General features: G+C 42.4%; 1 protein-coding gene across 1 annotated transcript in view; it reads right to left on the bottom strand.

The window, feature by feature from the left end:
* Positions 1-24,168, bottom strand: part of PTPRT (protein tyrosine phosphatase, receptor type T) — a 418,285-nt gene that overhangs the window by 179,128 nt on the left and 214,989 nt on the right. Inside the window, exons 5-6 of the mRNA XM_006035110.3 lie at positions 16,418-16,619; positions 6,215-6,317 (exon numbers count right to left, since the gene is read on the bottom strand). Of these exons, the coding sequence (XP_006035172.2) occupies positions 6,215-6,317; positions 16,418-16,619 (305 nt within the window). The remainder of the gene's footprint in view (positions 1-6,214; positions 6,318-16,417; positions 16,620-24,168) is intronic.

The following is a 24,168-nucleotide window of genomic DNA, read 5'->3' as shown; positions in this document are numbered from 1 at the left end:
GTGAGCAGATATCAGAAACAGGTCCCCACACTAACATTCATCAACATGCACATACAGAGCATGCCTAAGAGAGGAGAGAATAGACTAAGAAAGGAAGAGAGAAGGGTTGAAAGAGAAAAAATAAATAAATGAAGAGCAAGGGGGAAGCTATGGTGAGATTCCTACCTAAGGCAAGCATAGCAACTGAATGGTAGCTGACATAGTATTGAGAGGGATGGTTTAACAGGTAGAGCGGCAGCCTGGAACAGAGGAGACCCAGGCTCAATTCTGTACACTACTTTACTGAACAATTCACTTAGCTTTTCTGGGCACTCCCTAGAAGTAAAGTGGAATTGTACAATGATGATAACTACACTTCCCAACTTCCAGGGATGGAAGCACTGTAAGGATAGATGTAGTAAAGACTGTGAGGTCCTCAAGTAGTGTCACATTGAGGGCCATATAAGTATCATGGAGAGATTCATCATGCTGGACTGTTTAATAACCAAAGCTCTGAGTACAGTCACGGAGGAGAGAGGCAAAAGAACAAAATGCCTAGGAAAGTTGTGAAATCTCTTTCGCTGGAAGTCTGCAAGAAGCAGCTGGGCAGGCATTGGTCTGGGGTGGTTTGGAATAGCACATTCTGCATCTCTTTTGGGGCTTAGACTAGACAGCTCTTCAGGTTGCTTTCAACCTCATGATTCCATGGGTTTCCCTTTTTCTAGATGTCCTGCTAAATAGTGACACAATTTCGTATTTCTCTTGAATTTCTTTAACATCTGTAGGGAGCAAACATATTTTACTCACTCAAGTTTTGAGATCAGCACAAAATAAAGATACTGTTCAATGACAAAGTGCCAGGGCTATACAGGGTGGTATTTCTTGCTGTCTGCTGATATGTGGATATCATTCTCATGTTGCTCAAAGCTCTTTAACATTTTATACAGTTATTTTGACTTATCCCAAGCCTGTGCTTCTGGGAGTTTTGACAAAAAAAGTACACATATATACCCCACTTTCCACCACAGAAATGGGTATATATTTATCCACCGCAAACATGTTTATTAACATGTAATAAACCACCAGCATCTAAGAATCTCATCCCAGGTTCCATTTATCAACACTTCTCAAATGCCCACATGGGTGAAATGTGCATTTGAGCTACAACTGTTGCTCTTTAGCACAATGTAGAGTGCAGTTTTCAAATGAAGGCACTCAAGCAGAAGTCTGCATTCAGAAGCTCACACAACCACTGAAGAACATCAAACAGCATTTGAAAGTATGAAAACAGTTCACATAGGGATCTTTAGCAAAGGATAAGGGAGACTAAAGGCATCTTTTTCCAACACACCAGGGCTAGGTACAGACAGTTAAAAAGCCTGAGGCTGAAATGATTTAGTCTTTGCAGGTTAGCTTAAACTGCACAGATTAAATTGAAACAGAAGTGAACAGAGATTTATTGTTGATCCAGGGAATGCAGCCACATGCCTACAATGGCTCAGGCCATAAACTGGGGAGTGCTAGGGTACAGATCTCTGGCTGTGAATGTACTTCCTCTTCCTGCTGCTCCTGAGGTCTCTGGGATTTGCAGTCCAGAATTACAACAGCAGGACTCTGCAGGGTTGCTCATCATATCCTCTTCCTGCTTCCAGGGGCCTCTTGGATTTGTAATCCACAGTTGCAACCAGCAGTAAGTTTGAGCAGGGGAAGTGGGGGTTTAATCCCCCTCCCGGGCTCCAGACCCCAGCCAGGGTTTGCCAGAGGGGAGTCCCCCCCATAGATTGGGCTGCCTCCCCAGCCAGGCTTGTCCCCCTCCACCTCCTTGTCAGTCAGCCTTCACTGCTCCAGCTAGGAAGCAGAGGGGCAGGGCCACCCCTGCTCTCTGGAGCAGACAGCCCATCCCAGGGCTGGAAAGCATGCTGGAATGCTGGGGATTATGATTTCACTCTAATCAGGAAGGGGCCTGGAGCAGAAGTTTCATAAACCGGTTTGACCAAAATCAATTAAGTCATATACATTTATCTTAAACCAGTTTCTACATTCTACTACATTTATCTTAAACCAGTTTCAGACATTTTGAAATTGGTTTATATGTACTGGCCTTATGTTTTGTTATGGATTTAAACCAGTTTCTGATCACTTAAACCGGTTTATGTGCAACTTCTGTCCCTAGCCCAGCAGGTCATAGAGCAGCTATGCAGGTCCTCCACGGCTACTCTCACATGAACAAATATGCTGTCCCAGGACACAGCCACATAATTGCAGACTCACTGGCTATGGCTCTCTAGCCACATTTCTGATGGCCAGAACTGTGCAGAAAGAAGACAGAGAGTTGCACACATGCAGTCCTCACATTTGCAATGCATATTTGTTTACAGTAAACTGTGAAAGCATCAGTGTAAGTATAAAGTCCAGATCCCAGATTTGCATTCTCCATTCAGGGAACAGAAACACCTAAACGAAATCTATGGTACTAACCTAAAAATTAATGAACCAGCTGGTTTTCCAATTATCCAATGTGCACAACAAGCTGCCTGTGGACATTTTGCATCTGTACAATTGTTTTCTAAATTAAGAATGCAAGTAGTAAATGAGCTCAAGGCAGACCTAGAGTGCTCCTGGACAGTTCACAAAGAAGTTTAAAGATGTCAGATTTAGTATTCATTATAAATTATTGACTCTGCTGCCCTTAGAGAAGCAGAAATTTAAATGCATACCAAGACAAAAAGACAAAACTCATGGTAGCAATTTCTTCAGAGAAAGTTTGAGGAAGGGAGGCTGGGGATCCCACTATTCCTACTGCCTCTACTGCACTTATTGCAAGGGTCAACATATGACATCAGTCTTCAGCATCTCAGTCTCAGCAACATTCATGAGCTTTAGACTAAATCAAGAACAAAAGTCTTTTTTTAAAGAAGTCTTTGGTAATTGTGCTGAGAGAAATAAAGCAGTCCAAATAGTGCCCAGGTAGCACAAAGCAGGATGTTTCCTTAAAGGTTATTTGCATTTCAGTCTTTTTTTTTTTAATCAAGTCCCTGAGGAGCTGACATTAGGAATAGTACCTGAAGGATAAAGATGATATAGAAGTGTTTTTAATTTTGATTTCTGCTGACTTAACTTTCCCTGTTTCCTTCCCTGAAGGTCTTTTGCTTGCACTCTGATGCCTTTCAGAAAGGATGTCAATCACCCCAATAAAGTTCCAAAGAGGGAATATTTAAATGCAGACTAGCAGCAGACTAGCACTTCTAATGCCCAGATCTCCTGATGCTTTTGGACATCAAATTCTTTATAATCAGTGTGAGCATGAGCAAAGGATCCTGCTAGATCCCAACTGATCCAAAATTCCAGGGCTACTACATTGGATTCCTGGGCCACACAGACACTTTACAAGAGAGGGATGCTGGCTGAAGAGAGATGGAGAAATCAGGAAAAGTTTAGTTCAGCGAGTGCAGGGTGATTGGGAAGGGTTATGGTATGGGGACTATTTGTTTGCCTATGAGGAAGAAAAGACTTGGTGACTATCTGAAGAAGGGAATGGACTTCTGAAATGTCTGAAAGGACACATTGGCATTAATGATGTTTGAGCTGGTACACAGAATATTAGAAAGTGGAATTGAAAGATGCAGCCCGTTTCACATTTGAAGGGCAGCATATATACACCCTGTGTTGAACACACAAAGAAATATTGCCCAATGTATCCTGCCTCAGCACAGGGCGCTGTACTGAATGATCCCTTGAGGTCCCTTCCAGGCATAAATTCCCATGATTCAATTCTGCTCTGATGGAGAGTATATACCGATGCTTTGGGTGTTGTTCTCCTGCATCTTTTACTCCTCCCAGTTGATCACATGATCAATATTATTGCCCTTAAGAGTGCTGATCTGAGCAACATGCTGCAGGAAATATAGTTTATTCTCAGATATCCTCAGATTTAACTTTTTACTTTCTGATGACTGTGAGCAATTTTAGAGCAATGCATGGTCTGTGAGCTATGATTTAGGGACTTTTGAGAAAGAACATGTCATGTTGTTCAGCTGTACTCACATTCAAATAAGTAGGGTCCCTAAGAGAGATCAGATCCCCACTGTACTAAATACTGTATACACACACAAAAGGAGGGAGTTCTCTATTCTAAAACTACTTTCAAAATATCTTCTCTAAGTTCCTATTCCTTATTGTAGAAAAGGATCTTAAGACATAGAGGGTACAGATGCACAGAAGTGTATAAGGGTATAGAGTGAAAGTTAGACATACCACTTGCCTGCAAAGTTAATACAAAGCTAAAATTCTCCCCTAGAGACACTCCCCTATTCTTCTTTTCATAAACCTATTTACAAATAAACAAAATTAGGTCATCACAATAGGTAAGCCTATACTTAGGTGTAGCGTGTAAATATTTTTGTCACTGAAAATATATGTATAATAGGCTACAATGTAATAAAAACTGACTAAAATTCATAGAAATGCTCACAAAAATGCATAATGGACTTTTTTTTCTGAAAAAGACATTATTCACAGAGTGTGGTAAAATGTAGTAAATTGGGCTTTGAGAAAAAATTGCAAGAGTCTTCAATAAAAAGACAAAATAGCAACACTCTTAACACGGCAGGGGATAAAATGAAAAAGAAAAAAAGCTCCCCTAAAAATAAACATATAAATAAAGAAAATACCTATTGAACTGCAGACATTTACTATACTTGTCCTTCAGAGTAACAGTTCTAAGACATACAAATAACAGGTTCTTCACTTCATTCTTCTAGACATGAGAGTTAGAGCTTTAAAGTAGGCCCCTCAGGTTGACTGGAAGGGAGATGGGGCAAGATGAACTAAGTCAACAAGAAAATCTTGACAAAGTAATTTTTTGGATATTCCAAAAATCTTCACAGAAAACTGTGAGTCTATGTAAGCTTGACTTCTGAGTCATGTAATGCATTTCATTAAAGCAAGCAACTATGGAATCTGCAACTGATTCAGATTACACATATTTGAATAACTTCAGAGTAACTGTTTCAAAAGCACTTAAATGACTGCCAGCATGATTCATGGGCATAATTGTGCAAATGATATTTGAAAAGGGGGACCTAGGATTTTTCAATAGTGCAACAATTGACCATTTTGAGTTTTAGATCAAAAGGAGTTAGCCCGGTAAAGGGAAAGCAACTGGCTGGTGGACATTTTGTAGGAAGTGTTTTGGTGGGTTCAACCTGATTCCTTATGGACATGTGCCGCAAAACAACCATTCTGAACAGTACTACTTTGAACCTTTGGTAGTCTCACCAGGTTCGGCAGAGAGTTCAGCATTATGGAGAATGAAATACTATGTGGAATTTCTCCAGGTTGGGAGTCAGGAAGACTACCATAACTGATGTTGGCAGTGGCTAAATAAGACACTTTAATCATCAGTAATAACACCTTTCACTGGCATGAAATGTATCTGGCAATAAATAGTACAGGCTGCTTTAGTTAAATTTGTGGTCACACAGCCATCCAGAGTCATACACTCCCAATTCCAATATTACACATGCTAGCAATGAAAATTTTCTCCCTCAGGGTAGCTGGTAATATAGTCTGCAATGTCACAGCTCCATCACAAGGGCATGCATAAGGTGTCCTGCTCTTAAATACTATTTGGGAGTGAAATCTCTACTTGCCAAGAACAGCTAAGCAAGAGTGGAAAGCCATGTCTCACTGCGGTCTGACATTATCCTTTGGGGTCAAAATCTCTGCTCACTACAGCTGGCAGATTAAGAACAGCAGCTGAGATTATAATAGAAGGATATGAGGAGTCTGCTTACGTCAAGGTGCTGAACTACTATATGCACAAGATTTAAAGATCCTTGGGATATTTCTGATCCTATTGAAAAATTGTGATGTACAGTAAGACCTTTTTGGCAACTGAAGAGAAGTCAGTAGTTGGAGGCCTGAAGTCCTATTAAGTAGCAGAGAGATGCTAAAATCCCAGCATTTAATCCCACATATTTCAGCTCAAATATTGCAAGTGCATATGAACGGGTTGCTGCAAAGAAAATAAACAGGGCTGTAGTATCAGTAATCTCTCCCCAAGCTTAATTGTAGGATGGAAGTAAGAGAAGGCATTTGTAACATGCTGTGTTATAGGTGGCCTTCTAGTAGGAATACCTATTAATCAGCCACGTTATTGGTTGTGAAAGAGATATTTGTGTGGGCTTGGGGGAGGGTAAGAAAAACAAAGAAAATAAGAGAGGAAACAACTTACCTGACAGGTGCTCCACGGGAATGAGCAGGCTTCAGCATGACCGTGATGGTAGTGTCAGTTTCATTCAAGGGCGAGTCTGTATCATACTCAGGCATTGATGGTGCTATGGCAGAACAGACAGCAATAGATAAGCTATCTACTAGTTACTGACTTTGGCTGAAAAGCAACAAAACTAATAATTCTTGGAGTCTGTTTAGCATCTCTCAGCTGAGATGTCAAGATACTTTAAAAATTACACCTAGGATGTTTTTAAAGAATTAAGGGACTTGGACGTTCGTTTTCCTTAAAAAATAATGGCAGCTGGACATCCAAATCGCCAGTGTAATTTCAAAAACAAAACAAACCAAACTATGAAACTATGAAAAAACTATTGGCATATTAATTATCTAAGCCTCACTGACCCTATGACATTAGCACCAGTTTCTCCATTACACAAATAGAAAGCACAGCCACCCGGAGATTAAGTGATTTGGTTTAAAGTCATGTAGGCTTCATATAAACATTACAGCTAGAAGTTCAGGGGCTTAGATTGGGTTAAAAATGCCCCCCCCCCCCCACACACACACACACACACCCACACCTAACTCAGTAATTAGTTAGGTTCCGGGTACCTGATCTGAGGTACAATGGGAGAGGGGGAGGGGTCAGCAGGATGGGGAGGGTTAGTGATGGGCTGTTTTTAACCAGCCCCCTCCCCAGACAAAACCTGCCCTCAGTGAACCAACCTCCTGATCCTGCCTGCCCCTCCTCCCCACCCTGGCTTACTTCCATTGGCTCATGGCACTGGTGAATGCTGGTAAAACTGGCACCAGAAGTAGCTTGTGGGGTCAGGGGGTTTGGGCGGTTTTGGGAGGACAGGTTGGCCCAAGGAGCAGGTTGTCCAGCTGCGGGTGGAGGGAAGGGCCCAAGGGGCTAAAAGCAGCCCTGTGCCAGGGTGGGAGGAGCAGAAGTGCATCCCCGGGGCTGGGGCCAGCAGCTGGACTTTCCCAGCCAGACGGCTGCACTCCAAACATGTACATTCATTCTTTTAGATTGCTCTGCCTGCACTTAATCTAATTTAGTGTACCTCTGAGATACAGTTAGATTAGATCAAGCTGGCCATTTTTTGACCCACCTAACCTTCCTGTGTCTTCTATACCATTCACAGATTGACTGAACTACGGATTTAAGTGTTAGGTCCACATATGAGTGAACTAAGTTAGATCAGGTGGCCATTTTCAATGCAATCTAACCCCCTCCTAATCTTCCTGAATGTCTGTACATACCCAGAGTGAGTTAGTGGCAGAGCTAAGAATAAAAACCAGGAATCCTGATTCCCATTCTCTAGGAGTTACCAGTAATTTATATTTTCTATATTTGAACTACAGCACTTACTATATGGATCTGAGCTACACAGCTCCTTCACAAGTTGGAAACTACATGGTAAAACAGAATAGATTTCACAGAAAGGACAGAGAATTAGCAGGGTCATTTCAACATTCATATTCATAGTATTGTGCCTTATTTCTTTGTATTTAAAAAAACCCATAAAGGCAATATAGAAAACCCTGCAAAAAAATACTTTTGGAAAGAATGTCACTCATGCACAAGCACAACACCATCTGCATTTCTTTGGAGGGGGAGAAGGGGTTCCTACCCTATTATGCTGTTCTGGGGCATTTAAGGAAAATGAGATGCATCTTCTTATGAGTTAATTTTTCTACTACTACTTTCTCTCTGCTACTTCTCTCCCGCTTTCTGTGAACCAAGACCTTATATTGGTGGAGAGCCTTGTGTGTCCCAATGATCCCCAGAACTATGTCACTTGAGTCTCACATTCCTGGCAGGGTCGGACCTAACAGGAGATTTCAGACAAACCACAGTCCAACCCCAAGTACTCAGTAACAGATGTCAGGATCTCAACAGCTATAAGGCAGAAGAAGGATAAAGCAAGATACAGGTCTCCTGTCATCTAAGGTTCTCCCTTGCACTGGGTTCAAATCTCCACCATGGCAAGATCATATGGTTGCTGTTTCCATGCACCAGCTTCCTCTCGTTAAACCAAGTCACACACAGGCTTCTATCACAGGAAACAACATGCTCTCCTGTACCAAACTCCTGTGGCAATGGACAAGTGGTGATGGAGATAGGATTAGTAAATCCAGCAGTCTCCAGCTATGAGTCTGCATACAGGTGGTAGTAGCCCAGTGGTTGTCTTGCACACGGGCTGAGAAGGGTGCAATTTGGCAGATACTACCATGACTTAGCTATCCTATTCAGGATCCTTTATGCTCTCCCCACATGGGAAAGGGCCTAGAAAAGGTGCCTTAAACCTAGGCTGTCTTACCTGCTATTGGGTGGATAACTGTATCAAATGGAATCATGCTCTCTGTACTCAAAAACATCATAATAAAACAATGATTTTCACAATGTTTGCACCTTTATGGATAATTAAAATGAATAATCAGAAAGAAGAACTACCGTTGTCTACAGGGAACTAGTGAGATACAGCATCAATACTGCAGATCTGAGTGAGACAAGGCAATGGGATGAGGGTCAGCTGAGGGAAGATGGTGGAGGCTACATGTTGTTCTTGTAGGAGAAACTGGACCAGGACAGACATGTTCACAGTGTCAACTTTACCATCATGAATTGGCTCATCAGTCAACTTACCGACCTCCCTGTGGGTATTAACAAACATCTTTTCATCCTCTGTCTTAAGATCAGAAACAACCAGTATGTCACTGTTATCAGTATGTATGCCCCAACACTTGATGCTGTTGATGTCAAAGAACAGTTCTATTCCAACCTTGACCATGTTCTGACTAACAAATGCAAGGAGGACAAGATCATGTCCTTGGTATTTTCATTGCCAGAGTTGGACATCACCTAGAACTCTGGAGTGGCACCACTGAGAAGGAAGGAGAAGGGAAAGCCAAATCCAATGGCATCCTTGCCCTGAGCAAATGTGTGGAGTATAGTCTTGTCATCACAAACACCATTTTCAGATAGAGAGACAAATATAAACATCTGGAGATACCTTCACTCTAAGCACTGGCATTGCCTTGACTATGTTATTGTTAAAGCCCATAATCAAATGGATGTTTGTATCATGTGAGCCATGTGAGGAAGCATGAGTGAGGAACCACTGGTGCCTCCTGAATTTGGGGAAAGGGCACCCGCAGAAGCCGCTGATGGTGGCAGCCCTGTCAGGGGGGCCACCAGCCTTACCAACAGCAGTGTCAGCCATCGGAGGGGCACTGGCCCCATCAGGGGAGGCACGTGTACCCCATACCAGTTGCCTATTTGAGGATCCAATGACTACTGGACAGATAAAAATCTTGTCTGATCCATTATGAACATTCATGTCAGAGCATTATTGCTCTGAAATACTGGAAAAAAGCTAAAAGCAATGTGAAGAACACTCAATACCAAATCTCTTCAAGATCTTGAGGTCTGTAATGATGTCCAATAGTGTCCCTGTGGAAAGTTGTCTTCCCTGTCCCCAAACAAAGGCAACACTAAGGAACATTGAGGAGTTTAAAACTGCCATCCATATGGCTGATGCTCAATCCATTGGCTATACCACACATTGACACCAAAACTGGCATTGAGCATGATACTGAGATCCTTGACCAGGAGTAAAGGGCTCATTCTGCTTGGCAAGATGACACCATTTCAGCAGAAGAAGACTCATCAGCTCCTCAAAGTTAAAGCTTAAAGGACAATCCAGGAAATCAAAAACCAGTGGCCACAAGATAAAGCCAAGGAGATCTAGCTCTTTGCTGACAAACATGGAAACTATAGGCCCGTGGAAACTATAGGCCCGTGAGTCTTACCTCAGTCCTGGGGTAGCTTTTCGAAAGAATTATTCTGGCACATGTCCAGGAAGGGCCAGCAGGGGAGGTTATGCTTAGGGTCAACCAGCATGGGTTCATTAGGGGCAGGTCTTGTCAAGCCAACCTGGTGGCCTTCTATGACCAGGTCACCAAGTCCTTGGATGCAGGTGTTGCAGTGGATATAGTCTTTCTGGACTTCAGGAAGGCCTTCAACACGGTCTCTCACCCCATTCTCAGTAAGAAACTAGGAAACAGTGGTGTTGATGCCTACATGGTCAGATGGGTCACTAACTGGCTGGAGGGCCACACCCAGAGGGTGGTAGTGGATGGGTCTTATTCGACCTGGAGGGATGTGGGCAGTGGGGTTCCCCAGGGCTTGGTCCTCGGGCCCACACTATTCAACATCTTAATCGGCGACTTGGGTGAGGGGGTAGAAAGCACTCTGTTCAAATTCACAGATGACACTAAGATGTGGGGTGAAGTGGGTATGCTAGTAGGAAGGAACATGCTACAAATGGATCTAGACAGGTTACAGGGGTGGGCCGATGAGAACAGGATGGGGTTCAACACTGACAAGTGTAGGGTAATGCACCTGGGGAGGAAGAACCAGCAGCACACTTACAGGCTGGGAAACTCCCTTTTTCCCAGTGTCGAGACAGAAAAGGATCTTGGAGTCATTATTGACGCCACAATGAACATGGGCCGACAAAGTGGGGACGCAGTCAGGAAGGCCAACCATACCTTGTTGTGCATCCACAGATGCATCTCAAGCAGGTCCAAGGAGGTGATCCTCCCCCTCTATGCGACACTGGTCAGGCCACAGCTGGAGTATTGCGTCCAGTTCTGAGCACCACACTTCAGGAGGCATGTGACCAATATAGAGAGGGTCCAAAGGAGGGGCACCCTCATGATCAGGGGGCAGCAGGGCAGGTCCTATGAGGATAGGCTGAGGGACCTGAACTTGTTCAGCCTCCAAAAGAGAAGGCCGAGAGGGGATCTAGTGGCAGTCTACAAACTAGTCAAGGGGGACCAGCAGGCATGGGAGAGTCCCTGTTCCCCTGAGCACTCCCGGGAGTTACAAGAAACAATTGACACAAGCTAGTGGAGGGTAGTTTCAGGCTAGACATTAGGAGGCGCTATTTCACTGTCAGGGCGGCTAGGACCTGGAACCAACTTCCAAAAGAAGTGGTGCTGGCTCCTACCCTGGGGGTCTTTAAAAAAAGGCTGGATGAACATCTGGCCGGGGTCGTTTGACCCCAGTACTCTTTCCTGCCATGGCAGGGGGTCAGACTAGATGATCTCCTCAGGTCCCTTCTGACCCTGCCAACTATGAAACATGACATGCATAGCTTTTTCCAGGCAACAAAAGCAATCTATGGCCTATCTTCCCACAGTCCTATGTCCCTGCAAATCGCAGGATGGCTCAACACCCCTCAAGGACAATGGATCTGTCTAAGCTAGATGGAAAGACCACTTTGAGGCACTCCTGAACTGTGACTCTACTGTGGTGGATATCATCATCGAATCTATCCCCCACACTCTGAAAGGGGATCTCCTCACCAACCCTCCTATCCTAGAAGAAGTCTGATGTGCCATCAAGGAAACCAAGAACAACAAGACTACTGGGCTGGATGGCATGCCTGCTGAAATCTACAAGGTTGGCAGCAAGGAACTGGTACTGAGACTCTACAAATTTATTCTGTGAATTTGGAACAGTGAAGAAATCCCTGGAGACCTGAGGAATGCCAACATCATGACTATCTTTTAGAAAGGAGATAGGTCTGTGTGTGGGAACTATGGAGGTATTTCCCCCTTTTCCACAACAAGGTAAATCATCTCGCATATCCTTCTGAACTGTCTTCTACCTCTTGGTGAAGTAGTCCTACCAGAATATCAGTATGGTTTCAGATCAACTCGTGGGGCAATTGACATGATCTCTGTTGCCCATCAGATCCAAGAAAAGTGTTGGGAATAACTTCAGAACCTGTATATAGTCTTTATTGACCCTTACTAAGGATTTTGATTCCTCCAATTGCATAGCCCTGTGAAAAGTACTGATGATATTTAGATGTTCTGAAAAGTACATCAAGGTCCTGACATTTCTCTATGACCAGATGACTATGACCATTATTTGTAGCAGATTGGAGATAGAGCCCTTTGTCATCCAAACTGGGGTCAAGCAAGGATGCGTCAATGACCCAACACTGTTCTTCATTTATTCGACAGTCATCCTGGTTCTCATAATGACCACCTTCCTTCCAAAACTGACACTGAAATTCATACAGATGGAGGGCTATTCAATATGGAATGTTTTTGCTCAAAGACCAAAGTACTCAAAACAACTATTCTTGACCTTCAACTTATTGATGACTGCACTATTCTTGTGCATGCTGAGGAAAACCTTCAGGTTGCACCGGATCTCTTTGGAAAAGCTACCAAACTTCGGGCCTCCATCTCAACACTGAAAAAGCTGAAGTGCTTTATCAGTCTGCCTCAGGTCATGGAAGTGATCCCCCCAGCTCCAAATTACTATAAAGGAAAAGACCCTAGAGTTGGTTGAACACTTCCCCAACCTTAGGGGGGCACCTCTCTCCAAGAGTGAACATTGATGAAGAGATTGAGCACAGTGTGCAAGTGCCTCATTGGGGAAGTGCTTCAGAAAGACACCAAGATCCATGTCTATAATGCTGCCATCATCCCTACTCTCCTCTACGGATGTGAAATGTAGGTGATCTATCATCATCATCTCTAGAGCCTGGAGAGGCATCACCATCAATGCCTCAAGAAATCCACACCAAATGGGAAGATCAGCACACAAATACCAGCATCCTTGCTGTAGTCAATGTTAACAGCAATGCGCCAGTGATCGTGAAGCACCAACTTCACTGGACTACACATTGTATCTGAATGCCTGACACGCAACTCCCAAAACAAATGTTCTACTCCCAGCTTAGTAGAAGCCTGAGGTCTCATGACATGCCAGCATGCAGGAGGCATGTGGCATTGTGCCACTCCTGGGGCAGCAGCAGCAGAATGCAGATCCACAGCGGGGTCCACAGTGGCAGCCACTTCCACCGCACACACAGATCTGGGGAGCACATGCCCCCTGTGCCTGCCCCAAGGGGCGCTCACAGAGGCAGGAACCCCCCACATACCCCAGATGAGCTGCTTGGGCTCCAAGCATCCCATGACCCACCACAGCACCCTATACACTCCCCACTGCAGATCTGCACCCCCCGCCACCTTCCCATCCACACATTTACCTGCTGGGTGCTGCTCTACACATAGGCAGGTCAGGCCGAGTTCCTGGCTGCCTGCAGGCTCCGCCTGCTCATCTCTGTCTCTCCACGCCCCTTCCCCCTGTTGCAGCTGCCCAGAGCCTGAGCCTGGGCTGCCTGCATTTGAGGGGGCTAAGACCTGTTAGCCCTGGCCTTCCGCTGCCTATGGTACTACTTAGTATGCATCGGAGCAGACTCGATTAATCAAGTCTGCAGCAAGTCTGCTGGAGTGTGCTAATTAGCACACTCCAGTAGCCTCCGTGCCACGTGTAATCAGTGTCCCCACACTTCAAAATGGCAGTGGGGGAGATTTAACTAAAGCTCATCAAATGAGCTTCAGTTAAAGCACCCCCACTACCATTTTGAAGCACAGGATGTTGAATACGTGACGCTCCGGGCTCTTTAATTAGAGTGGCTCTCAGAGCCGTTCTAATTAAAGCATCCTAAAGCACCCCCCCCCCCCCCCCATTCCAGACCATGTGTTTAGACTCCCTTTAAGTAAAAAGAATGTGGGAAGATTATGCACAAAAAATGGTATACGAATAGCATAGCTTTATTCAGTGCTGCTGTAACTCAGAAAAGTAACTCAAAACTTCATTGCAGGAGGTCCCATACCTAATCTCTCCCAGTGACTATCAGATCAGGTAATCCTGTTTACAAGTCTAAGAAACTGAAAAAAGTGTCAGAAAAACTGAAAACTGGTTTCTGGTACTCAATCCGCCACTGAATAGCTGTACACCCTTGTGCAAGGTATTTTTTTATGCCTTGGCTTTCTCATTAATAAAAACTAATGAGGTGACAGGGGTTGTGAGTTCTCATACAACCTATAAACTACTTTATATCAGGGAAATAATAATTATTACTATTACAAATGCCACCTATATTATTTTAATTTGTAATCCAGAGTTTTCCAGAGATGCCAACCAGTGATTGATTGTACAGCATCTAGCATATACATAATAAAGCCTGTTCCTGCCGCAAATACTTCAATATCACTTAAAGACAACACATACATAACAAATGAGTAAAACCAATTATATCCTGTGGAGGGATTAAGAAAGAGAATTACGGTTGATTCAGAGTAATCAATATTTTCATTAGTTACCATGAACCAAACACTGGACATACAAGCTTTTTCTTCTATTTAAGATTAAACAGCTGTGTGCTATCTCAGCAAAAATTAGCCTTTTAATGGTGCCCACTCTAAAATAAAATAATTACTACATAGCTCAAGCTACATCAGCCCTGCTGATATAGGGCTTAAGTTGGCTCCCCTCAGTGCTATTTTACTACCAACTTCAGTGGGAGCAGAGCTGGGCCCCTACTTATGAAATACACATATACAAATTCAAGTTCCACCAAGATGCACCTTAGCATTAAAAAGGCATTGCAGGTAGAAATATGATAGTTATTAAACCCCAACACAAAAATACTTTTCCTCCCACACTGTTTCTTGGGCATTGGTCTTAATTCAACCTTAATTTAAGTTAGAAGTGAAGAAGTGACCATGCAATGAGATGATCTATTTTGGGACTATGTCATTATCTGCAGGAAATCCCTGGACATGCTTATTGAGAAGACAAAATGAGCTGAGCATTTCCACAGACTAGTAACTGTGTGGGCTGCTTTCTAATATAATTTAAGTGTTCACTGAAAACTAAAACAAAAGCAAGTAGAATCAGAAAGGAGCGGGTGAAGCGTTATCGTTATAGCGTTATTTTATTTTTCTGTTGCTGCAACAAGCATGTAAAACAACAATGAGCCCACATAGAAGGTAACAGTCTCTGTAGATGCTGCTTGCTGTTATTCTAGCTCAACTGACAGAGGTCTTAGCTATTGTTCTCAATGTCAAAGACAGAAGTCTAGGTGATAATAAGTGGAAAAAAATTTAGAGTTTCCTTTCTTGATGTTTACATTTTCATATACACCCAGAAACGTTGCAACTTTTTTTATAACAAAAGACCTGTGGAAGTAATGCATTGTCATGTACTATTTCTTATGACTGGCAACTATGATTGCAAGTATTGCTACTGCCTCAACACATCTACACAATAAGGGGCCATATTCCACCTATTGGGCATAGAAAATGGACTTAGCTAACTAAATATGATTCTATTCTACCCCACTGAAGTCCTGAAAACTTATTAATGCATCCACTTTTGTAAATCACTCAACTTACCCTTAAAATTAAGTCACAAAAAAGACACAAGGAAGAGGAAGACCCACCCACTTTTTTTTTTGTATTACCTGTTTTTCAGTGACTTAAGCATGGTTGGAATAGAATCATACTCAAGTGTCAATGTTCACCTAAACATGTAACAGGTGGAATAGAATCTGACCCTAAGTTTTCATACTCATGATTTGTGTTATACTTTCCTACAAATGAAAATATGATTGTGTTTTACTGAATAAAATGAGGAGGATGGGTAAACAGAAATTCCTAAAATGTTATGTTTTTAAAGTTCTGGGGAAGAAACAGGGTAAGTATGCCATCTCAGTGTTGTCATATTTAGAAATCTATTCATAGGTCCATCTCAGTGCTTTTTTCTTCTCCAGTCCCTTCCTTTCCCTCTTCTTATGTTCATCTAGTATATGTCTTCTCTGCTTTTCTGTAATCACAAGAGCCTTCTCTTTTCATCTCCTATTGGCTGTCTCAGACTGTATTTTCTCCAGCCTTATTTATAAAATAATACTGCCTTTCCCTATTGTGCTCTCCCTCTCATATTAAGTCAGTAACTCTACTTCCAACGTGGAGGTATTTTGAAGATAAGGGCATATTTTTAAAGGAGCGTCCTAAACCAGACACCGTGCCACTCACACTTGTGGGGCAAACAATTTCAAGGGCCAAATGATGTAATCTAACACATTCATTACATCTGTAAAGCAGGTATTATCCATTGCTGTCATTTGCAATCCAGTTGAACATGGATACCTGACTGGGATTGAGGCCCTTTAAAATTTTGGTCCACAGCCTTTTTATATGAAACACTAAATAAAATGTTATTCTTCTATTAATTTGTTTGCTTTTCTTCTGTAAAGGACAAAGCTGAGGCCAGTCCTCCTTTCTTCCTCCTCTTTTACCTCCTCCTCCTCCTCCTGTGTAGTACCTGAAATTTTAGTTGCAATCCGGGTCGTGATGGGAGGTCCGAAGCCCTTCACTGTGCTGGCTTTGATGGTGAACGAATAGGTAGTCCCTGGATATAACCCTACAAAGAGGTGGTGAGTTTCATTCCTTAGTTTGAAGACCTTTCCCCTCTGGCTGGACAGGTCAGCAGTGGGATCCAGAGACCCAACAGCCTTGTATGTAATCTGAAAATGAAGAACAGGGAGAGTCAGGGTGCTAATATCAAATGAATTTCAGGAAATTCATCCCTCTCCTGCTCCCTACTGAGCTGTCTCTTTAATCTAGGGACTGAGAAAAAAGAAAGGATGTGGCCTCACTTTCATTAGTGAATGGGGTTTATATTTAGATGCTGGCAAATGTGACAATTTTTTCAAGCTTTTCCAACCACATCTCTTCTCTTGCATTACCAACAAACTAAGGCTGCAGTATAAACTGGTTTTGAGAAGTGGATGAAAGAAACATATGGGTTTTTTCCTCTGTTCTTTGGGCAACCACAGAATTTTGTCAGGCAAATTAAAATTGACAGCAAAATGTGGAAATTTTTCAAGAACATTTATGATATAATTCCTTATCCTCTTCTATCCCATTATATTATGGGGGATTCATGAGGTAAAGAAGGACAAGTTTCTAATGGAGTCCTTCTTCTACTGGCTAAAGCTTTGAACAAAATCCCACTGAAGTCAATGGGAGTCTTTCTGTTGGCTCTAATGGTCTTTGGATTATACCCTAAAACAGTGGGAAATCTTGGGTAAGAAGGAGTATTTTGTAAAACATGAAACTACTACTATGAAATAATTAAACAAATACCCTTCTCTTCCATCCTACAACTTTGAGACTGATTTTTTTTTTATTTTTCCTGTGTTTGTCCTTGGTTTCCAGGACTTGTGGATGGTGCTTTCCCTAATTTCCACCTCAGAGAGCTAGCAGCAGGGTACAGATACAGAGAGATATTCATGAGTATATATATTGCCAGTACTAACACACCTTTAAAGAAAGAAAAGCCGAAAGCACACCTTTGAAATTCTGCCTGAATTCCATTATGCTTACCAACGGCAACTCTGTTGATATACAGACACTTGGAGGTAAAACTCATGACTTATTTACCAGCCAGTCCCTTCCTTGTGTTCTAAATTCAATCCAAAGGCAGCTCAATTTCAACTGAGCTGTCAATATAATATACCGTGTTCTCCTGTATCCTTCACCTTTCTTGATATTACAGGATCCTCACTTATTTGTAATGAAACACTATGAATAAATCAATGTATGTTAATATAGCAAGTCTTCAATTTTTTATGAAGGGATTTGCAGGAATCCAATTCCTAGTCTTGCCAGAAAGAGTCTTTGAAAATTTTAAGTCACTTATTTTATGACAGGAGGAGAATGTTACATTTGGAAGAAAAAATAAATATATAATGAAAAAAAGGAGAATATAATAACAGCCCAGGAAAGCCACAGAGGTCGGGTCCTACTGATACTCTGAAGATGATGTTTGAACGCAGCTATTTGGACAGAAGTAGATCATATTAAACATATGGCAGATACACAAGAGTAGGCAGGATTACAAAGAAGAAAAAGTGAATTCTACCCTGGTTCATAATAATATGGACTAGCAAAATCAAAGTTGTTCTAGTTAACCAGCATTTCAATGTTTATGTCGAAAGCCCACTACTTTGATATGGAATGATGACTTTGTTTTTAAATGCTATTTACCAAAAAAACCCCAAAAACAAAAAGGCTACACAGACTCAGGTCTCAGTGCAAAGTTCTTTAAAAAAAAAAACATAGGGAGCTGGCAATACAATTCTTAATACACCATGAGTGGGTTGAGGGGAACATGATTACAATTGCCTTAGCAGCAATATATTTTAAAATCAGGAAGGGAAGAGGCATTTGGTTAAAAAATATCCTTACATTTTGCCATGGATGTGACAGATTAAAAAAAAAAAATAGTACTCATTCAGTTTTCAGTTGTGAGTGGCAAGTGTGAGCATAATTCACTGTGTTCTGTTTGCACTATGATAATGTAGAAATAGCATCTTTAGAGTAGTCTTTGAGAGATTAGACAGATTAGAAATTTGTGAATAAAATAAAGAACTTTCCAGCTCTACCTTGGTGAAAATCATGCCACTATGACTATTCAGAAGAAAATGCAAATTCAGCAACTGGTTCCACTACAAGTCTTAGTAAATTGAACAAGTGGAGCAACTCATTTCACACAAACTATCAAGGTCTCACCAGGAGGCAGTGCCATTAGCTGAATTTACAAAGATGTACATAGAAGCATACAAATGTTTACAGTGCAGCTACCTTTGAACTGTGGATAAATAAAGGTGCCAGTCAAACCAGCAACCTCCACCAGCACTAAATTAGCTTTAGAACTGTTTTACTTTATCAACACAAAGAAGTCATCAGATCATTAAGGTGAATGAAACACTGGCAATATTTTCAAGAACAAAAAGAAAGTCATGGAGACTTACAAATCAGCTGCTGCTTGTCATAGTCTACATGCAAGATTTGAACAACATATTATGAAGTTTGGATTCTAGCTGAGATTAATCCAAATTTCAGCAGCCTTAGTAAGGAGTGATGGTGTGTTTCAGACTATTGACCTATAGTTGGGCAAGTTAAAGTAACAAGCCCTTACAAAAAAAAAAAATGTTGATTCAAATCAGAAGTTGGTATTTCCCAAAGATTTCAGAGAATTAATCCCTAGAAATGAAAGTTTTGATAAAGGGATCTCCCAAAAGAAAATGGGTAAAACAGCTTATTGTTGGTAGTATAGTAGCCTTTAAGACTGCGTCCAGACAAGCAGACACATGTGGTATGTGGCACTGCAGACACGTCTGTGGCATCACACACTGCACCTGCAGGTGTTCCCCACACTGCTACTTTGCAGTGCAGGAGGGAAGGGTCGTGGGATTGACCCTGGGAGATCCTGGGGTCAAAAAAAACCCACACCAAAAAAAAGTAGGATGGCGCATGTGGTGGCAGGACACACCACCCAGAACTGGAGACTGGCCAGCCAGAGCCACACTCCAGCTGCCAGCCAGGCTCCCAGCTCCAGCTCTCCAAAGCCCCCACGACCCCAGGTAAGGCTGCTGGGGCCAGCAGTTGCTGGCTCCAGCCTTTGCTATCCCATCTGAGGTAACCTACCAGGTACCAAAGGACACGTGGCATGGCATTCCCTAGGAAAAAGTAGCAGCAGCACAAGCTATGCTGCTACTACTTGTCCCTAGGGAAACAAATGGCCATGCTCATGTGGACAAGGCTTGTCTGTCCCAAATAAGTAAGACTTTCATAGAAAAATAAGACTGGAAGGGGCCTCTCAGCTCATCAAATCCAGTCCCTTGTGACTCTTGCTAATTTTGTCCGAAAGGGTCCACAAGAACATCCAATTTGGCTCCTCACATGCCACAAATCACCTGATGAGAATAGAATCTACCTTGTGCCATAAGAAGAGAGCAGGAGAGACAAGAGCATCACACAGGCAGAATTTGTGAAGTAAATTATTCTCAGATATTTCTAAATGGACCACATCCCATGCCAGAGGAAGGTAAAACGCAACAATGGTCCTTTGAGGAAAATTTCTTCCTGAGACCAGAAATGGCTACGAGTATGAGCCGGAGCATGTGAGAAAGACCCACCACCCAAGTATCTGAGGAGCTTCTCAATAAAATGTCAAGTTCCAGAGTGCTGAAGCCAATATCCCACTTCTAACTGCAGTGATTTCTAATACTTCCATTGCTTATTGACAAAGCAAAAAAACAAAAAACACCCCCCACCCCCACCCTCCCATCTTGAAGTAATACATTCGAGGGGGAGAATGTTTTCTTTTTGATTGCAGCAAGTGCCCAGTAAAGCACTGTCCAGGACTGTCAAAAGCTTTGTATGTTTACATAACCAATATGGACGCCAAGTTCTTTTTCAGCACCCATTCCTCCATTCAGCCCTGCAAGGGATATCAATTTAAAGCTACACAACATGTGCTCCGATGACTTTCTCCACTAACTCCTCCATCCTATTATCTTATGTATTAATAGGGTGACCTTATGCCCTGGACAGTGCCAGATTTTGGAGGCTGTCTCAGTGTCCCAGCTATTGGAGAAAATTGAAGCAAAAGACCTGAATTGGCAGAAACCCGCCCACGCATGTGGCTCTTGAGTCAGATGTCAGGTACGTGCAGGCAGGTTCATGCCAATCAGGGTCTTCTGCTTCAATTTTCTCCAGGGAGCCCAGCCAATTGGCTGCTCCCTGGTTCAGGGTTCACTGGACTGTGAGCAGAGTCACTTGAACAGTAGAGTTAGGGAAGAGGCTTATGCAGGGAGCTGGGGCATCAGGGCTGTGTGTGTGTGTGTGTGTGTGTGTGTGTGTGTGTGTGTGTGTGTCCACAATATATATGAGAGGGAGGGGGAGCATGTTTATTTCAAGTGTATGTACCTCAGTATTTAGTTGCCTACTATGTTTATCTTAAGTGTATGAATTCTAAATATTAACTTGTGCGTTTCCAAACTCTTAAGCTCATTGGCCTATCACCCTACCACAGTACCCCACACACAAATCTTGAGAATTCCTCATTGGCTCCTACGTGGTTTCTGGGGTACATTACATATCCTTTAAATAAACTAGCTCTTCTCTTCCCTTGGCCATAACTATTTAATTTTACATAGTATCTTTCATGGAAAAAAGGAACATTTGGTTTCCTTTGGATACTATACAAACTACCTAGATTATATGTTCACCCATTGTTTTCCAAAAAGTTATTTGTAGATCATCAAACTGACTTAATGTATGCACAAATCTTGACGTAACAGCCTCCTATGGTGATTGACTGGCATACTCGCACCTCTTTTTCTTAGGATTACTCCCACAGTAAGGAAGGAAACAGCTCATATTTATTTCCATGATAAATCCAAAGTGTTTGTCATGTTACTGACATACCAGAAGCATTGCCACTGAATTTTACACCAAGTAGAACAAGGTCAACATAGAAAGCATTTGTGAAATAAATCAGTTGGTCCACTTCTTTCAAAAACAACTAGATGAACACAAAACACCACGTGAAAGAAAAGTGTGGCTCCCCCTCTTCAAAATTTAGTCTGAATAAGAAAAATGCCTAATGATGTAACCAGTGAGACTATGGAAAAGTCTCAAAAGGAAAAACGAGTTCTATTTCAGGAGTCATTTAAAAATGCACTGTCACATACCTAGAGAAGAATCACAATGATTTCAGGATAACACATGAACACTGAAAAAATAATTGTCCCTCTAATTTGTAAGCTGAGTACTTTCTTGTTCAAAGTGTCAAACTATCTTATTACGATTCAAACATGAAACACTGATTTAGAAAACACAGTGTTCTGATTACTATTCTCAATCACTGATTTGATTATCTAAATAATAGAATATAAAAATGAAATAAGTTAATAACATATTTATATTATTGTGTATTTTGACGTCATGATGTTGTGCAGTAGTACCATTTATGCAACAAAGTAACATAAAAAAAAAACAGTTAACTGAAATTGAAATAAAAATCTAAGCATGAGGCAAAATTTCAGAATTTTTCCAAAACAACTCCTCATTTACAGGAAACATTGAAAAAAGAAAACAATATTTTCACTATAATCTGGAATGAAAACAGTTCAGAACATCCATCTCAGGGTGTTCGGTAATATTCTGAAAAGTTTCAGTGATCTTAATGTTCTCTCTACACCAGACAGTGGTGTGATCCAGAATAAATCTTTACTACCACAAGAGTTTTTGGTGGCAGTGCAAAGACTAAAGAGTGGCTACTAGATGGTGGTCCCAGGTAAAGACTCCCCCACTGTGGTTCCAACCACAATTGTTACCAGTTCATTCACAAATACAATATAGTAAAGGGGAACATAAATGAAATCTACATTTTCCTCAGAATCAATTTATCTGAGATAATTCATTGATTCATAAAGCAACATTAAGTATTAGAATTGGAATAATAGGAAGGTTAAAAACCAGCTGGAATAAGAAAGTAACAGTCATGCTCCCAGGACAGGAGGTGGTATGGGCTACTGAGTCAAATCTGACTGGATGAGAAATTTATTTTGGAGACAGTAAGGCAAATCCATGCTCCAGTCAGTTTAGCTTATGGCTAAGCTGTGCACAATAGGGCTACACTCAGTCCAAGTCCTTCACATGTACATAATTCACACCATCAGGAACCAGTTCAACAGCACATGTTCAGCCCCTCAGGAAAAAGATGCCAACATCAAAGTATGTTTGCATGTCTCGTTTGCAAATGTCCAATGACACTGTCAGTGTGTTAGATTTTACGACACTCATTTTTAAAGGACAGTGTAAAGATGTGCTAGAGTGAGCAGATGTTTCCCTTCCCTACTAGTTCAGTGGCACAATACAACTTTCCAGTCTACTTAACCTCAGTTAAATGTCTTCCTCTCCAATTAAACAGAAATAATAGCCTGGATTTTTTCCTCCCCCAGCCCCCATTCTCTGTAAGAGCTTGTAATATATTAAACACAACTGCACCAGAACTGCAAGCTTTACAGAGTCTCAAGTCAAGTAAGGACCTTTTTAATACATGCGCACATGCACAAAATCAGATTACTATGGTAAAGAAGGGTCTGAATAAACACCTGGGATCTATTTAGCTTCAAATTTTGGTTAAGTTCAGATCCAAAACTTGATTTTATCAGTAATTCTTATTTCCATAATACACTGAAACATTCCTTCAACTTGAACTTTGGCCAAGTTCTGATCTGGTTTTTTTTGGCTCACAACCAACTCTGATTAACAGGCAGCTGTTTCAGAGCTTAACAAGGGTTGACCTTGTTCACTAGAGGCCTACATTGTTCCATTGCTAGCAATACCTGTACCTCTGACCTTTTTCCATTCATTGCATGTCCTCCCTTGAGGTACAAAAATCTCTTGCCTTCACCTGTTCTGCAGTGGAATCTCATCCCATTCCTCAACCAAATTCTGAATGCAATGCCACCCTGTGCACCAACACTGATAACTAAGCAGGTCCAATGGGACTGAGTGACCTGTCTGACTTCCCCATACAATATTACAAGCAACTCCCATGTCCTCCACAGGGCCAAGGTTAACTCAGCACTTCCATAGAAAGTGAACTCGTTAGTAAACGTCACCAGTTGTGCAAAAACTTCATAAAGATGAAGAAAAATCATACAGAATAGGGGTGTGCAAAGCTTCAGGTGCTGATTTGATGCAGAGGAGATTTGGCCCGATTCAGTGGCCGAATCCCCAAAGCTGAATTGAATCAAGGGACCAATGAAAAGGTCCAAATCAATTCAAAGCTCCCCAAAGCTTCAGAAAGGATTCAGAGCACTTTGATGGTTCGGGCAGTCCCCAGTGGCTGCAGCAGGGAGCTGAAGCCGGATGGGGGGCTGGTAAGTAGGGAGTGGGGGATGGGACTATAGTGGGGCCCCTGCCAGGCCCCATCCCCTGCCTGCTCCCCCAGCCCCCTGACCCCTGCCCACTCCCCAAGCCCCCGCATGGTTGCCCTGCCCACCCCAGCTCCTGGTGCTTTAAAGAACAAACCACTCACTGGGTGCTGCCAGGTGGGGGTGGGCAATCCCTGCTGTCCCCCACTGCATGGAGGGCTCTGCATGAGCTCCCTGCCCCCGCTGTCCCAGCCCCCCACCATGGCTGCCCTGCCCACCCCAGCTCTGGCCCTTTAAGAAAAAAAACCAAACCTAACCCCCCCCCCCCCCCCGCCCC

The sequence above is a fragment of the Alligator sinensis genome, unplaced genomic scaffold, assembly GCF_000455745.1.
Source record: "Alligator sinensis unplaced genomic scaffold, ASM45574v1 scaffold494_1, whole genome shotgun sequence".
Classification (NCBI taxonomy): Eukaryota; Metazoa; Chordata; order Crocodylia; family Alligatoridae; genus Alligator; species Alligator sinensis.
The sequence above is the reverse complement of the archived record's forward strand: the minus strand, read 5'-3'. Positions and strand labels throughout refer to the sequence as shown.